At 52.8% G+C, this 16,957-nt stretch overlaps 6 protein-coding genes across 6 annotated transcripts; 1 reads left to right on the forward strand and 5 right to left on the reverse strand.

Moving 5' to 3' along the window:
* Positions 1 to 2,117: 2,117 nt before the first annotated feature.
* Positions 2,118 to 4,429, reverse strand: CDEST_03699 (Putative peptidase M3A/M3B catalytic domain, neurolysin/Thimet oligopeptidase, domain 2; the record flags this gene model as incomplete). Its single annotated transcript, XM_062919858.1, has 3 exons — positions 2,118 to 2,313; positions 2,380 to 3,032; positions 3,092 to 4,429. The coding sequence occupies 3 exons, from the start codon at positions 4,427 to 4,429 to the stop codon at positions 2,118 to 2,120; spliced, it is 2,187 nt and encodes a 728-aa protein (XP_062775909.1).
* A 689-nt stretch (positions 4,430 to 5,118) lies between these two features.
* CDEST_03700 (Putative Low temperature requirement A) lies at positions 5,119 to 7,211 on the reverse strand (the record flags this gene model as incomplete). The annotated part of the gene is made up of 4 exons (XM_062919859.1): positions 5,119 to 6,006; positions 6,096 to 6,539; positions 6,648 to 7,038; positions 7,150 to 7,211. The coding sequence occupies 4 exons, from the start codon at positions 7,209 to 7,211 to the stop codon at positions 5,119 to 5,121; spliced, it is 1,785 nt and encodes a 594-aa protein (XP_062775910.1).
* Positions 7,212 to 7,963: 752 nt separating this feature from the next.
* On the reverse strand, positions 7,964 to 10,516 carry CDEST_03701 (uncharacterized protein; the record flags this gene model as incomplete). Its single annotated transcript, XM_062919860.1, has 1 exon — positions 7,964 to 10,516. One exon carries the CDS (start codon positions 10,514 to 10,516, stop codon positions 7,964 to 7,966), a length of 2,553 nt encoding a protein of 850 aa, XP_062775911.1.
* A 338-nt stretch (positions 10,517 to 10,854) lies between these two features.
* On the forward strand, positions 10,855 to 12,819 carry CDEST_03702 (uncharacterized protein; the record flags this gene model as incomplete). Its single annotated transcript, XM_062919861.1, has 2 exons — positions 10,855 to 12,625; positions 12,689 to 12,819. The coding sequence occupies 2 exons, from the start codon at positions 10,855 to 10,857 to the stop codon at positions 12,817 to 12,819; spliced, it is 1,902 nt and encodes a 633-aa protein (XP_062775912.1).
* Positions 12,820 to 12,959: 140 nt separating this feature from the next.
* On the reverse strand, positions 12,960 to 14,813 carry CDEST_03703 (uncharacterized protein). The gene is made up of 2 exons (XM_062919862.1): positions 13,925 to 14,813; positions 12,960 to 13,854 (listed from the first exon to the last, which is right to left on the reverse strand). Exons 1-2 carry the CDS (start codon positions 14,748 to 14,750, stop codon positions 13,196 to 13,198), a joined length of 1,485 nt encoding a protein of 494 aa, XP_062775913.1. The 5' UTR covers positions 14,751 to 14,813; the 3' UTR covers positions 12,960 to 13,195.
* Positions 14,814 to 16,359: 1,546 nt separating this feature from the next.
* On the reverse strand, positions 16,360 to 16,912 carry CDEST_03704 (uncharacterized protein; the record flags this gene model as incomplete). Its single annotated transcript, XM_062919863.1, has 2 exons — positions 16,360 to 16,535; positions 16,615 to 16,912. 2 exons carry the CDS (start codon positions 16,910 to 16,912, stop codon positions 16,360 to 16,362), a joined length of 474 nt encoding a protein of 157 aa, XP_062775914.1.
* Between the last annotated feature and the right edge of the window lie 45 nt (positions 16,913 to 16,957).

The raw sequence follows: 16,957 nt of genomic DNA on the forward strand, positions 1-16,957 counted from the left end.
ACCGACGGCCTCGCTGAATAAGGAAGCCTCAGGCTCACCCCTATTTTCATATGTAGATAGAATGGGCTGTGGAAAATGGAATTACGGCATGCAATTGGAGGCACGGTGGCGTTTTTTCCCCACTGCGTTTTCAACACAGCCCAAGGGCTTCGGGCCTAGTCACATCTACATCCACACAGGTCTTGACGAGACTGGAACCCTACCGCCAGCCCGTTGTGATAAGTGCCTGGGCCCTACTGACGCAAATGACATCCTTGTGAGGCTCGGCACTTAGGGCTGGAACTATTAGCAGCGCTACAAAATAGCCTGGCTAAATGCGCATCTCACAGCCCTGTTCGAGAACTCCATCAATTTTCCCTGGCTTGTGTCAGAGTCGTAGCACTGGTCACATTTTCCAGGTTATCAACAAAAAGAAAACTGGAAAGGAGGGGGAGGAGTAGGGCGCAAAACAGGCCCGACTCCTGGAACTTCGTATTTACTTCCTCCGCGATTAGGTGAGGGTCTCATCATCATAACTGAGGAAACTGCTAGTCGGTTGGCTCTTAAAATCTCATAGTGCCTCTACCTCTTTCGTCCTTGGGGTTTATGAAGGTTTTAGAAGTTATTTGATACCCCCCCCCCCCCCCCAACCCCCCAACCCCCCAACCCTTCTCTTCCTCTTTACAATTGCCAGCGGCAGTCCTGCTAGCCTATTGAAACCAGCTTGTCGCAGTCAACAGACGCGTTTCGCCTGAGTGAGGAATCGTTTAAAATTAGGTGCATAAATTGAATATAATTCGAGACATTATATCCGTCCAGACACTGTAGCACACAACGTTTCTGTTGTGACGCCTACATCCAGCCGTTATTGCTCTGCCAGCAACTGTGACTGTTGATATGCGTTTGCCCAATCATCGTAGATCACAGTTGATGACTAATGAATCTTAGAGGGCGAGGGGAGGTTAAAATTGCAGTGTAAATGTTTATGCAATCATCAACCACCGCCACAAAATGCGGGGAAATCCAATGAAATCAAGCCGAGGCTAAGGTCTCTTAATAGCCCTCAAGGCTTTAGGTGCCTAAAGCTTCAGCAGCCTTAGTGGTAAGATTTAGTGGCCTTCAGTGTGTAGATGTAGTACAGAGAAAAGTGAAATTTAAAGTGGAGACCAGGGCATTGCCGCGGTTAATGGGATATCAGTCACTTCTGTCACACGCCAAAGCAGTCATCAACTCCCAGCAGGTGCAGATTCACCTGTCCAAACATTATATAGTCTTAAACACAGTAAACCTTATGAAAGACCGTTTAACTACAAAGAGAAATGTTTGATTGAACCTGTCCTTTGCTTTTATCTTGTTGTTGTCTTTTGCTTCTTACGTTTCCTGCTTCTCAATACGCACCAGAAGTGTAGGTGAGCAGCCCCTCGCTGGCCTGTCAGCCCAGCTTCACGCAAAGCCGCTCCATGCTGCCGTGGCCTCCAGCCCATTCACCCTGCCAGACCGTTACGGCTGCCAGGAGAACAATTTCATATAGTATATTTATAAATAAGTAGGTTCTGTTATGGTTTGGTGGGATTGACGTTGCGGGAATTGGGGTGTGTCCGGAAAGGGGGCGTGTTGCCTTATAGAAACCGATGATTTGAGATCTTCCAGCCCGCGTTATGTAACGTTCTTTCGGAGTTGGTCTTGCTGTCACCGATTTTCTTCGGATCCATCATGAATCGCCCGACCCAGAAGACGGGTAGCAGGAGGGCCGTATTTCTTTCATCACTGCTTCACATACAAACGCCTGAGGGCCCGTTGTGGCGTCATGTCCCCTACGTCGCCGAACCAGCGTCACCGTTTGTCCATCTTTCGACAATCCACCTCTCACCATGGCTTTGCATACAGGCCGGACCAAGGCACAGGGGCCACACGTTGACACACTCCATGAATCAAGATTCTTCTTTTTTTCAGTAAGGACCCTGTGGGAGCGCGAAGGATTCCGATAGCCTCGGTCCACCCATTTATATGGTTGGCCGTGGATTTTGAGCAAATATGCATGCGAGAGATGAGGCTGGAACCAGCCATCTTGTCGTTGCTCTTCCTTAGGTCAAACTACCGACCACATAGCACATACCACGATGTTTTACTCCGTACATCTAGACGGTCAACCCCAAGTCCTCATAGAAAGGCTCCATCCGGACGTCGCGCCCCAGAAAGTCCGTAAGCGTCTTCATCTCAGGCCGACTTCCTCCCTTTTCGAGCACGCCGTAGCGGTACCTGCGGCCTGCTCCTTGGCTCATGGGACCTTCTTTGAAAACATTGGTGAAGATATCCTGGGCATAGACCTTGGAGCTGTAAGAGAAAACGATTAGCCACGAACCTGCTACGAAATTTGGACAAGTTGACGACCAAACCTACAAGAAATAGCCATAATACCCAGCATCGTATTCGTCCATCAGGTGTCCAATGTTGGTGTATCCGTGTCCCCACCCGTCGCCCTCGCCCAAAACGGACGGGTCATCGGTCGGGACGATTTCCCTACGAAGCCTGTTCCACAGTTGCGTGAAGTCAACGCTCTCGACGGCGTCTTGGCCCGCAAGCTGATGGACGGCCATGTCGAAGATACTGATGAGGAGCTGATGCAGCGTGCCCAGCACCTGTCCGCCATGCCTAGCCTCGATGAGACCTTCGACCACGTCTTCCGGGATCTTCTCCGGCGGCTGCCGCGCATCCTCTTGTCCCACGCGAGCCCGCCAATCCTCGAGACACGCCTCGGACAGGTACGAGTAGTGCCGGCTGAGCCCCCTCAGTTGGGTCGGCGTCCAGCACCAGTTCTCGAGCATCTGGCTCGGCGCCTCGCCAAAGTCGACGACGGTGCCCATGGGCCCGTGGAACCGTGCGAGCTGCGTGCGGGAGACGAGGTCGTGGATGCCGTGACCCAGCTCGTGGAAGAGCATCACGACATCGGAATGGCGGAGGAGGGTTGGCCGGTGGGCAGAGGGGGGAGGGGCAAAGGCACAGATCAGAGCCGTCGACGGATGCGTGCGGCTTCCGTCTGGGTTAGTGAAGCCCTGCGCGGGGTGTCAGTATGGAGCAATATCTTGTAGGCCTCGAAGGTAGAACGTAATACCGGGATTAGGCTAAAGTTGGCGGGACTGCCGCGTTTCCCGTCTCGTTGGTAAAGATCGAGGTAGAGATACCCTAGAAACCCGCTGCCCTCACTCTCGGCGTCCCACACGCTCAAGATCTGGACGTCTGGATGCCAGACCAAGTCGTCTCCTTTGCCGGTGGACGACAAACGATCCCTCTCGTCGCCCTCAATCTCGTGGAACGCCATCCCGAAGAGGTGCTCAAAAATGCGCAGCATTCCCCCGACTGTCGCTTGGAGGGGGAAATACTCTGAAATTGTCTCGTGGTCGACGGAGTACTGCTCTCGCGAGAGGAGATTCCTGTAGTACGGTACGTCCCAGATGAAGAAGTGCCGGCCGTCGAAGGTCTCGCCTCGGGCCTCGACGTCGCGCTGTTTGAGCCGGAGAAGAGTCTCGCGTTCCGCCTCGCCTGCCTTGGCCAGCTTCGACCTTAGAGAGGAGAGGAAGGCGTCGACGCGCCGGGGAGACTCGGCCATCTTGTCCTCGACGCTAAGGGAGGCGTGGTCGGTGTAGCCCAGGAGACGGGCGGCTTCGTGGCGGAGGACCACGACTTCGCGGAAGACGGCGACGTTTTCCGGACAACGGTTCTCGAAGGCCAGGCGGGCCCTCTTCCGAGTTTCGGGGTTGCGTACGGTCCGGAGGACGAGGGTGAGGTGGTTCGGGATTCTGATGCGTAGCTTACCCTCGCTTTCACCCCCGGGTTCTCCCTTTTCGAGACGAGCGAGCGAGTCTTGCGGGTATCCGTCAAGTTCGTCGGGGGTGAACCAGACGGAGACATCGGCCTCGGCCAGTGACTTGGAAAATTCCGACGTCAGGCTTTCGATGCGGCTTCGGATTTCCTTGAACCGGTCCCGCTTGGGGCCAGCCGGGATGCGCAGACCGTTCTTGACGAACTCCTTGTGTTTCTTGTTCAAATAGTTTCTGGCTTCGGGCTCCAGGCCTTGGACCTCGCCGCTGTTGTTGTAAACAGCATCGACGAGGCGGAAAAGGTCTTCGTTCATCGAGCATTCCAGCTCAAATTCGCGGAGGATGCTGCGGGCTTTGGCAGAGGCGTCACGGACTTCCGGGGACGGAGACACGGCGTTGTGGAAGAGGAGAAGGGTGGACACCGCGGCGAGCGCGTTTTCCGCACGGGAAAGGGCGAGGAGGACTTTGTCGTAGGTTGCGTTGGAAGTTGTCACGGAGTCTGTGATGGCCAGCTGGGCGGCCTGGGATGCTGAGATGAGGCGGTTGATGTCGGTAATGATGTCTGTTGGTGTGATGGTGAAAACCGGCGGCTTTCGGGGTGGGTGGCGGGTAGACATTGTGAGATTCGGCATCAGCGATTCAACCACAGTGAAGGACTGAGTTGATTGCTCAATAATTGATGAACAACAATTGCAGGTTCGTTGCGAGAGTCTCACCCATTAATGAAGTTGATTTACGACTAGGCTGCCGTCACTCGTAGTTTGATAACGATTCTGCCAGTGAAAGGACCACCGACAAGATTGGAAGGTCGTTGGGGTGTTGCGGATGTCAATGTCGTTTCAGTTTCAGCATCATTGCGGAGTTTACTGGATCAATGATGTTTTGGGCATTAACTCCGTTGTCATTATTGCGTATGCCTCCAACCACTAACCGCTCGATACGAGCAAGATGAATGTGCCGCATGCACGATTCAGGTGGCCTCTTCAGGCACCAGCAAACTTGCAGGCGCGCAGTGCAGGCATCACAATCGCGGGTTATGCTGGTGATTAACTGCATTAGATTGCTACGTGAGAGGCTCCATAGAAACGTCTATTTGTCTAATCAACCCCGACTTCCAAGACTTACGAGCCTTGGGTTAGTGATAGTACTGTACGAAGGGTAAATTGAGCTCGGAAAATATAACCAGTTCTTCGCCTCGTGCTGTGGCATTATCGCCAGGTGCGTGGACTGCAATACACGTCTTGGAGTGATGAACACGATCCACTGAGGTGTCCTCACGGCTCAATGACGAAGAGAATGTAAGAGAGAAGGATGGAGCGCACTAAGCCTTGCCAACCACCAACGACGCCTCTGATATGCCCCTTTCTGCCAGAGCCCTCTCCCAGGATTCCGTAGTCTCCGTCATGTTGCGTCTTAGGGTTTTGGCGCTCAGGTGTTTTGTGTACCGGTCGATGGCCAAGATGGCCAAGAAGATCAACGCCACAGTGGGCAACGTGGCGCCGCTCCCAAGATACCTGAAGATGAACTTGTCCGACGCCGCACCGGCGGCCAGCCCGACGGCCAACAGAGCGGCCAAGCCTCTGGTCGTGATGGCGGCCTTGTCGAAGATGTTGAGGGGCCGGTCCTTGTGCCTGGTGATGAGGATGAAGATGGCGAAGGACGCGACGACAAAAAGGAACGAGGACCAGTAGTAGATATAGACGGTCGAGTAGGCCGGCTGCGCGACCTCGCCGACGTCTTCGTCCGTGGGCGAGCTGACGCCGTTGTACGACTCGAAGAGCACGCCGAGCACGCGTTTCGTCATCGACCGGAACGCGTCCGGCAGGAAGAGGGAGTCGCCGCCCGCCGTGTTGGCCGCCGAGCAGACGCCCGTGATGTTGCCGATGTTGTAAATCTCCTGGTATATGAAGGGGATCATGCTGCGCGTCTCGGCGCTGTCGGGCATCTTGAGGTTCTTGAATGAGGTGGTGATGGACTCAGCGAGTATAAGGCCGTCTTGGTTCTCGGTGATGCATGCTTTGCGCACATCTCGGAAGAAGTCGCTGAAGTAGCTGAGGACCTGCCAGGCCAATGCGATCTGCTGCGACCCCTCCACAACACCGATCATGCCGAGATGGAAAGGGAAGTGTAACGCCGCCCAGATCTGTTGGCGGACGGTGCCGAACTTGCACTCCGGCGGGTTGTCGAAGTAGAGCATCCAGCAGAACATCTGGTCCATGTTAGCGGAAGGGGGAAAGTCCAAGAACCACGGAAAGCTCGGAAGGAATAGCATGGATGGACAACACGACGACTACGTACAAGGATGAAGACGGTGCAACCAATGATCAAGCAGGCGTCGAGCCGCAGGCCTGTGTCACCCATGATGATGCCGACGGTCTTGGTGGCGCCGATGGCGCCCTCGCCGATGATGACGAGGGTGAAGAGTCCCATGCGCTCCGTCAGATGTGTGTGTTTGAAGCTGAGGCTCTTCCAGATGGATGAAAGTCCCAGGGTGATGCCGATCTCGATCAGGAGGATGATGTACCAGACGTAGTAGATGCCCAGGCCGTTGCCGGACTCGGGGGAGAAAGCCGGTGTCATCGAGTAGAAGGCGCCGCCGGAGAAGATGAAGAGGACAATGGTGAGGGAGAGGGGCCAGTTTAGGGCCTTTGTCTTCTTGCGGACGAAGTGAAGGGCGACAGAGTACTGCGCGACGAGCAGCAGGCGAGTCGCGAAGAGGATGTTACAGAGCAGTTGGAAGTTCTGAAAGTTCGTTAGCTTTCGAGGAGATTTCCCGAGTGTTCCGCCACGGCAACGTTGACAATGCCGATAACGCCAATAACATTTAGCGACAAGAAGAAGACCCCGTACCGCATTGTTGTGCTCCTTGGTCCCGGGGCTGAACGAGGACCCCACCAGCGCGAAGCCGACGAACAGCAGGAACTGCAGGATCTTGCACATGCGCTCGTAGCCCGAGTCGATGGAGAAGCGCACGTCGTGCAGCGTGATCTGGAACCAGGTGAACCAGATGATGCTGAAGAAGCCGAGGTAGGCCGCGAGGCTGCCGAGGTTGGTGATGGAGTGCGTCTGCGTAAAGGTCTCGAGGTTGGCGACGAAGAAGAGGTCCGAGAAGAGCTCGATGGTGTTGGCGCTGTGCCGCACGCACAGCTTGATCTCGCCCGTGTCCTCGTCGGCGGACGACACGGGGGACTCGATCCAGGTCAGAGGCGCGATCTTTTCTTCCTGGAGGTAGTCGAGACCCCTGTGGGGAGGGCGGGACAATGGATCGTCAGCTGCATGACGACGATGCGCGAGACCACATCGAGATGGCCGCGAGAGAGAGAGATAGAGAGGGCGCTGGAAGTCAACTCACCAGCTGATCGAGGAGCTGTCGGAATCGACCCGGCGGACCTGGCTGCTCGGGAGCTTCGCCATGGCTGGCGGCGATGATGGATGGGGGCGTTAGACGCCTTGCGGGAACGTCTGCTTGTCACTTTGACGTTCGTCTTGCGAGTCCGAGGAAGAGGTTTGTCATTCTGTAGCGGGAGAGCGAGCGAGATGCAAGTTGGATTGGGGGAGGGAGCAAAGAGTGGTTAACAACGCGGCATGGTCGGAAAGGCCGTCGTACCGGGGGGACACCAACGCAGCCCAACTCAGCCCTGTGGTCCCCCAACGAAACGACCGGAGCCATCCTCGAGTTTTGTCCAGACCCAGACCCGACGCAACTGTGAACTGTGGTGGTCTGAGAACCGCACTAACGAGTCATCGCCCTCGAGAATTGCCGTTTTGCGAAGAGACGCGGGAGGGCATTGGTTGTCTCTAGTTCTTAAGGTTCCAGCTTGTGTCTCCACACATGGTGTCGCTTCGCTCTCGGTATCGGTCTCGGCCCTTTCAGGGGCGGTTATCGTTTTTAATCAATGAGTTGTGTGAGACCGCAATTTGTACCAATGTGAGTTTTAGATTGTGGAAACTCAAAAACTTCCCAGCGGGCTGGCTTTGCAGAGCCATCAAGGAGACCATACCATAGAGAAGTTGGCTACTAGGACAGAAACACTCTACTACATGCATGTCTAAGATACACTTGTCAGATTGTAGGACTCGTGCCCACACCAGAAATATCGGTAGACAGCAAAGATGAAACCAAAAAAAAAAAAAAAAAAGTATACATACACAGTTTGGCTTCTATGTTATCGGAATGAGACCCCAGTCACATTGTAAACACCCAAAACTTTCATCCAACTAACCTCTTCGTGAAACACAATTGCCTCGCCTATCTGGCCCTCCTCTGGAAGACTCGCGTTTACTGAATCTTCAGGAGGATCTGTACAAACAAGGTCAGTACACTGGCCAGACGGTTCCACCGACAAGGGGCCGTTATGGCCTGGGACCAGCCTAAGGAAACGCAACGCGGGGCCTTCGAGGGTTTGAACCATGATGGGAATGACCCCCGCCGCCAAAAGGGTCTGGAGGTTGGGCTTAACGTCGATCGAAAAGCCGCCGCTCTCTGGAGGATTGCAAAACACGCCTCGAAAGGGACCGCGTGTTCTCAATGTGCTCCGAATCTCTGACGAGAGTAAGAAGCAGAGTATGTCCTGCTCGTCGAGGCCCGAAACGACGTCGGCCACTTCCCTGACTGTCCGACACGTCACTTGTCGAAACAGAAAGTCTCGCCAGGTCCAGTCGGAAACTCTGACGCTCTTGGCTATGAGAATTACAAAGCCAGCAATGATCCAGGAGAACATACTGAGGTTGAAGGGGTCGACGCCTGTTATCCTCTCGCCCACGAGGAAGCCACAAGCCAGCCCGCCAATAACAAGGGCTGCGCTGAACAACGACACCCTGACAACGAAATCAGGGCATTCGATGACTATGGATGATTCTTGAATCTTCCAGTTTCCGGTAAGGTCTTTCAGACGTTCCCGTTTTGCTTGGGCCTCGTTGAGGGCTGTTATAACCTCTTGCGAATTCTTAGGTGCCGATTTTCCCATCCCTGGATGATTCGAAGCCGGAAGATGTCTGTCGAGCACGTTGTGCCTTATTGCCGCGATTACCGAGCTAGAGATTGACGAGGAAGTGTTCGTTTGCAGACCGAATTCCGCAATACCGGACCAAAGATTTACAAAGGCATAGAAATCGGTTCCTGCTTTCGTGGAGGGCGTGTGCCCCGTGGGCACATTTGACTTGGTGGAAACGCTTTTAGTAGCGGCAAATTCATTGTCGTCTGGTTCCTCGAAAGCCGAAAGGGCGCTGATTGTTTGCAGGCTGCGTTGAAAACCTCCTCCGACCTCGGGATGACAGAGGGAGAGACACGTCGCGATAGCGACAAAATCAGCCAGTGCTCGTATGGTCAAACGCCGCCGTACGTGATTGAAACGTTGTTCCCCATCGACATCCTCATTGTGACGCTCCAACTCGACCACCAAGACCGTCTCCGGTTCACCTGAGCTTTTGGACGTGCTTTGAGACCGATCCCCCGTTCCCTGGTCAGTTGTCTGGTGTTCAGGCGGTGGCACATAGGCTCTAGACGATAGGATACTGCTCAGTTTATCGATAATTGTAAGAGAGTTCGATGCGAACGCAACCATTATTTGTCCAGGGGAACCGGATATCTGCCCATTCCGGGCTTGACAGAGCAAAGTGCGGGTACCAGCTACGCCGGCTGGGTAGACGATGGTACAAACGTTTATGGAGCCGCTTCTTGCCGACCTGGATCTTTGAGCGCCCAAGTCTCTCAGAATTCGTGTAAAGCAGTCCGTTAGCCACGAAGAAACCACCTTGACCTCTCTGCAATAGCGAGTGTGCGTAGGACTGTTGTCACTTAGCGGCTGTTGGGCATCGTCGTCCTGGAAGTCTTGGGGGCCCTGTTGTCGCTGAAAGTCGTTGAAGAACCAATCACCCGTCCGATGCAACTCATCAAAGCAGGTTTGGACGTTTCTTGATAGTTCCTTGACCAAGACCTTTATCTTGGTTGAGAGCTTTGCTAGACAAGCTAGAACAACAACAAGCCAGTAATCGTTGTCCCGGCCCCTTGCCGCTAAAAAAGCTAGTGTTGCCGTGATCTGATCCACAAGATAGCAACACTGCTCAAGCTCAAGCTCACTGAAATGGCGATCGCGGTCCCCTATTGCGTTTTCCTTCTTCTCTGCTGTGCGGTCTGGATCCACTGATGGGTAATTCAATTGAGTTTTACCGCGACCGGGCAAATCGTCTTCCTCGCCCCAAGCCTGGCGAAGAGCCCAATAGCTTTCGCTGAACCTTTTCGAGGGACTGGTATTGTCCGAAGGCCGTTCGAGCAAAACGCTGTCATCGATGACGCACACGTGCAAGGCCGAAAGAATGCGATCTGCTAGCGCTTGCAGTTGTTCGTAACTCTGTCGAGTGGGCGAAGAATGGATACGTTCTGTGCTCTCGGGCTTCAACATGGGAACCAGCATATCCTCTGTGCCGTTGACAATTCGGATGAATCTCCCGACTTCAAGTCTCCAAAGCTCCTTTTGCAACTTGGGGTTACGGTCCTTGATATAAATCGCCAGATTACCAAACGGTGGTAGCTTGTACGTAGTGCTCGAGGGCGGGCCGGTTGGACGAGGAAGACAGAATCGCATAATTCGAGCAACAGTGAGATTCCGGCTTCTGGGATGCGTGTTGGGCTGTGCCTTGCTCTCTGAGTCGTGGGCGCCGTTGGATTCAGGAGAACCGAAATCGACATGACGTTTTTGTTGCTTTGTAGGCCCAGGCATCTTTTCAAGAGCTGACCGCAAGGATGTAAACGTATGTATGTTTATGTTATGATTTTGCGGATGATTCGCAACTGGACAAGTCTCCTCGGCGATATTCCCAGTTCTTCGTTCTTTTGAGGGATTTTCTCAGCCATGTTCATCTGTCATTTTTCTAGGTTGCCAGCCGCCTCGGCGGCTAATCATCTGTTTATGATTGGTGACCTCGTATCTGCAGGTTTCTTCCGCCGCAGAAACAAGTCACATACATATCTGCCTGCATCTGCCTCTTCATTTCCTCACCCTATCTCGAAGACTGTAATCGACCAAAATCGCTTGTAATACTCGGAAAGCACAAAAAAATGGCATCGTTCGAGCACTTCAAAGCTTTTCAATCTGTTATCAACTCACGGACAAAGCCGTCAACCGATCAGCGTTCACGTCCTCCAAGAAACCTAGCATCCGAAGCCGCTAGCGACGAAAGGCATGCGCAGTACGACTATCATTCGGACGCGCCCAGTTCTTCAAGCCATGGAAAATCACCCCGAGACCCTGGGCGGGGTATCCGGCCGGCCTTTCCGTACACTTTGAGGTTTCTTTCCGACGGGCAAATGGAAGACAGCCGCGATGACTTTGTCACGACTCAGGAACTGCGGACACTGATCGATGAAATACGCGTCCAGGCGGGCTTTCTTCCGCTGATGAATCCTTCGCCAAATGAGAAGTCTTTTTTCCTTGGGTCCAAGTCATCATTAGTGCCTTTGTTGCTCGTTTTCCCACAGCTCAAGCTGGCTCTGAGCAGAACCGAACTAGGCAATGACATCAAAAAGGACATTGAATACCTTATGGACTGGGTATTCACCATGTTGGTACCGAGTCGCGGCCTCGACAGACCACACTCGCTCAATAATGCTGTCGAAGAACAGGAAAACATTCTGAAAACCGGGAGAGTGTCCTTCAGTGATCTGCCCAAGCTCTTTGTGGCGGGGGATCTGATATACACCAGGAACCGAACCGGGATGGGGAGTCTGGCCTACGAACAGTGCTGGATAACCCAGGAATGCTCCTTTGTCCGTGTTCCAGATGGTGTGGGTTTCGAAATCACGGCTCTAGAGTTGACTTGGAACTCGAAAGTTTCCAAACTAGCCGCGAGCTCCTGTTGTGTGCCTATTGAAGATTACGATGGCGAAAAGCCCATCGACGTTCAAGTTCTCTCGATCGTGCCTCTCAACTCTTTGCCATCGACTGAGAGGGATGAATTGGTCAAAAGACTGACAGCACGAGGAAGAACCTACGCGGAGCTTTGCCACAAGTCAGCTTCATCGTACGTTTGGGACTACCACGGCCCATCTTTGCGATACTTTAGCGATGAAGAGACATTTTGTGTGTCAGATCGCTGGCGTCCATGGGATCGAAAGGTATGTCATAGAATTCCACGCGGCATGATGGCTGTCGTTACTGACAAGCTAATTGGGGTCCAGATCAGCGGAAGAGTTCTTCTTCATCAGCATTTGACTCATAAGTCAAGTCGCAGAGCCCCAACACCTTCCTTGTGTGTGGAGGTTACCGATGAGTTGACCGTCAACAGCTACTTGATATGCTCAGGCCGAGTACTCATCAGAACCATGCCTGATTTGGTAAGAGAAAGCATCTTCTGCGACCTCTTGAGACCCGTCAAATGGAACAGTTCAGCCCTCAATGGCAATCACGTCTTGGCCGCAGACAAAATGCTAGGCGCGATTCGCAAGTTCAGCCCTGGGGTGGACTCGACAAACCAAAGCCTTGACACTTCTCCATCGAAGCGGCTTCTAGTTGTCTTGCGTGGGAAAGAAATTGAATTTGAGCATGTTCTAAATGGTAATGATTTTACTTATCTCCTTGAGTCTTACGTATCTCTTCACCAACTCGGACTAACAGTCCCATCACGCAAAGCCGTGGCAGAAAGTGCCCAGCGCGCATTCATCTTTGTAGACATTCTGGATCACATCACTTCCGATCGCCATCCTCTTTACGAATTGGACTTTGTTACACATCATGCAGAATTGTCGTCCGCGGTGTTGGGCCTGCAGAACCTCGGACCGCTCGTCGCAAAGCGATCATTTGACCAACCCGACCGGTGTGCACACATCAACAGTGAGTGGTTTGGCTGATACCAACCCGAAGTCGCTATGATGCTGATGTGTCTGCGTGTCATAGAATGCCGTCAAATCCTGGAGAGGTTTTCCGGGATCGCCTTCATCTGTCTTGGAGACGAGGATGAGATGGACCCGTCCTTTGAGCGCCTTGGACTTGTGCATATCAGACTCGATGAGAGCCCGGCAGCCTGAGCTATCATGTCTGCATGATGAACCGGGAGAGCCGAGCCACCATTCGAAGCATATTCTTACTTGAAACCAGGTCCTCGAAAAAGAATCTACTTGGGACATGGTAGTACAGGCAGAACCGCCTGTTACCGAACCACTATGGAGACCATGGTTACCTGGGCAAAACGCTGGTAACATGCAAGTCATTACATCAACATCCTGACACAAGGCCCCAAAAATTATAGCAGCCTCAACGAAAGGCACAAGCAGCAGACGAGCATCACCAAATGCAAACTGTCAACTCGAAGAAACAAGCTACCTGAAGGTGCCTGCTTCAAGGAGACATACCAGAACCCTCTGAAAGCCGTGCAGCAAGACGACGATAACTGAGATAGAATGGCTACGGGCTGCTAACCTCCTGAGACTGTGGCACGGCCTTAATCACTTGGGCCAGGCTCATTTTGTCTATCTTGCTGGTCAACTCTTGAAGCAGACCTTCTATTATAAGGTCCTCTTCCTGCTGCTCCAGAAGCTCCAGCAGCATTGTCTCTATGTCAACCGCCAACTGCAGAAAGGCGTCTGCCGCGCCGCCCAAGTCAAGGGCGTACACCCGGGGCCGTACCGTCGTGATGCATTCAGAGATACGGTCCAGGTTCTTTCGGAATATTTCCTCGAGCGAATTCACATCGTCAAAGTCTTGGGAAGCTTGGGTAGGACTCGGAAGGAGGCGCTTGGTCTCAACGGCGAAGCGGTAGGTGTCGGCCGCTGCTTTTTCGAGGGCTGCTTCGTTTTTCTTGGCTATGGAGAAGCCTTGCCAGCCTCTGCTCTTGAGGCGGAGCATCTGGCGCAGGGCAAGGCTGGCGTCGTTGCATTTTTCGCCGAGACCGCTCGCGAGCAGCGTACCGTAGGTCTCTTCGGATGAGATGAGAGGATCGGCGAGGCTTTTGATTTCCGAGAGCGCTTCAGAATAGAGCTCTTGGTATTCTGGCGTATACATTTTGCCCCTGGCCTTATTTGGACCCGGACTTTCTCGGGTTCGAGACTTGGTGGACAGCGTCGCTAAGGCCCCAGATTAGCAGGCGATGGGGAAGGCTAGAAGAGTCGTAATTCGATATACACAGATTCTTACCTCTTTCTGACCTGTACCTCGAGCAATGTTTCCTGATGTCCTTCATCCATTGCTCTTCTGCCCAGTCGTTCCGGTATACACCACAGACTTCGGCACCAATGAGGATTTGCAGCTGCCTCAGAGGACTGAAATGCGAATGATAGTTCACCGCGTGGCTCGGATGGAAGCCGTTTACCTTTCGGACTTTGACAAGCTCATGCTTTTGCTTTTGCCCTTCGGGTCTGATTCTGGCTATTTCTGGATGCTTGGGATCGAGTCCAAACTTGTTTCCTATAGCAATGTGCTCAAGCATGTAGGCCGACCCCTTGACCTTCCTTGCCCTACTGTGGGACATATCTAATCTGCCCGCGCAAAGCAACACATCAGGTCTCTTGTCCAAGATGGTCTCGACCGACGTATGGAAAGCATTCTTCAGCCTCGTGTCGTCGACATCAGCCAAGCTTTTTGTAACGTACGGCACGAGGTCAATAACGGCAATATTCTCGCTGATGTCTACGGTCCCGCAGGAAACCACTGAGAATATGTCGTCGAGGGCGCGGAGGGTCTCGCAATCGGCGATAACGGCATCGAGGCCTTGTTCGAATGGGTGGTTGTGCCGCGGCTGCTGAAGCAAGACGGCGATACCGCCCATGACTGGCGGACCCGCCAGCTTTGCCGTGACCTCAATCTCGGCGATAGGTAGCTTCAGCGACCGGCCTTCCGCTTCTATTCGGGAAACGTGTTTGGACGGCTCTGTGTGGGGCTGAGAGACGGGTTTGAACAGTCGCCTGATGCGGTGGTCAATCGCTATGTCGAGGCAGACCGAATTTTCCACAACGGGAGACATGATGCCCTTCCTTTGCAACAAATACTTTGATAGAATCAAGAGACACCAATCCCGAGCAGCTGGTGTGGAGGTAACGAAGCAAGACCGACATCCGGGTCTCTCCCTGTTCGTTTTGTACTTGGCTCCCACTTGAATGACCTTGTCTGTTCACTTTGTGCCTTTACCAGATGGGGAGAGGCAAGCTCAGCTCCTGCACCTCACGCTGGAATTGGTATTCCGCATATGCCACGTGGCCTGGTAATCCTTGCAGACTCAAGCGTATGTATTGCTCTTCGCACTACATGATTCGTTGCGTCCTAATGCCGCAGCCGGTTTCGTGCAAGCCACCGACTTGGCTTCCGAATCTGTAACCACTGAGAGTTTCTTGTTGACGCCGGGGCATTCCGGCCATCAGAGACAACAGCTGATTCAGACATGTTGATAAAAGCCGTTTATCTGCCTTCTGAATTGTTCCATAGAAAAGCACTCTCGGGCATTTCCCATCAGGAAAAACCGACTCAACATTCTCATATTGACTTTAACACCCACGACAGCTCCAGCTGGTTCATCAGTAAGCAGTTTCGGGAGAACAAAATCGGGCTAGTGATTCTCTAGGCTTGGGCTTCACCAGACCCATTGCACCATTGAGAGCAAAGGCGGGAGCATTAATTTGGGAGTGAATCAGAAGTTGATGCCACAGGCCTGGAGGGTATATTACGATGCTACAAACTTTCCCGGGAAGGTCACTGCCCTCACAAAAGAACTTCTGACCTTCTTTCAAGTCTAACAGAATCTGTAGCAGGAAATGTGTAGGAAGCTAAACAGAACCAGAAATTTGTTCCCTCGGTGATGTTAATCTACCGCTGTATTATATTGTGGGCTATTAGTCGGAAAGAATAAGTTTGACACGAAACGATCGGTTCGCATCCTTCACGAGTTCCACTAGGCATGGTTTCCATCGTCGTTGCATAACCTAGCGTCGAGTTCTCGCCGGTACTGTTGCTACGGTGGTAGGATTTTCGACTGGGCCGACATTGAATCAAGTGAGCAGCTATGTATTATTCAGTAGAAAAAGGAATTGGCAGTTTAATGACACTTTTATCTACGTCTGCCTGGTACCAACTGCAGCATCGTTTCATGTATGTTCCACATTCGGCGTCTTAGACTTTTCCGGCCCTCCTGCTTTAGCTGACTCTAGACAGAATGTTTTCGCTTGGAGCCTACCCTTTAACTAACTAAAGTCACTTATCGCCTCTTGGATGTTCGAGATATGGGCTTGAACGAAACATTCAATAAATGAAACTCTGCTAAGCAGTCTCTTCAAGTCGAAGCCAAAGATAAAGTCACGCCGCGAAATGGCTTTTGATATTCATGAGAATCGAGAGAACAAACGGTTTGCTGTTTCTAAAAAACATTTTCTGTGCCCTCTAATAACCCAGTTATCTAAAAAAGAAAACACATATTTTAACCTCTGCGTTTTTGAGGACCTTGCAGCCGAGCCGTACTCTCACACTGGCCAAGCTCGCAGAGATTCGACAACGCTCTGCCGGCGCCAACGCCTCCCACCTGTCCTAGGCTGGGAGGGTCTTCAACGCAACACCTCAGAGTCACTTATCTTTGACGCCAAAATCTAGTTCCTGCCGGTGATCTGGCGGGCAGTGAACTGCGTCAGGCATCTGAACTTTCGGTAACCCTCGGTGATGCCGAAAGCGTCGCAGCGGTAGTTGTGGCCGGGGAACAGGATGCATTCGCCATAAACCTTGCCATCCAGGCCGTACATCTTGTAACCGCGGTCCTTGTAGATCGCTAATAGAAAAAGAAACTGTCAGCCTTCCTTTTTCGTCTTGTCTCGTCTTGCGCACCCTCTGGGGGACAATGAACTTACTCCAGTGGTAAAGGGGGTTGTTGTTGAAGTGCATTTCCAGGACTTGGATCCCGTCGGGCCTGTTAGAAGGGAAGCAGTCCCCAACGCAGCGGACACCGATATATGATCCGCTCACGTCGCCGTAGTTGCCGTAGATGATGGCATTGTTGACCTGACCACAGGGAGGATCGGCCTCGAAAATGGTCCAGCCTGTCGATCCGCCCTGGACGGTCCAAGCATTGTTCATGTAGATGTCGAAGTTGGCCGTGCAGACGGGCACAAGCGCCAGGAGGGGCGCGATGATTGTTGTGAACTTCATGATGGCGGGTGTTTAGATTCTAATCTGAGTCTGACAACTGCTGAG

This window comes from Colletotrichum destructivum, chromosome 2, assembly GCF_034447905.1.
Source record: "Colletotrichum destructivum chromosome 2, complete sequence".
Classification (NCBI taxonomy): Eukaryota; Fungi; Ascomycota; class Sordariomycetes; order Glomerellales; family Glomerellaceae; genus Colletotrichum; species Colletotrichum destructivum.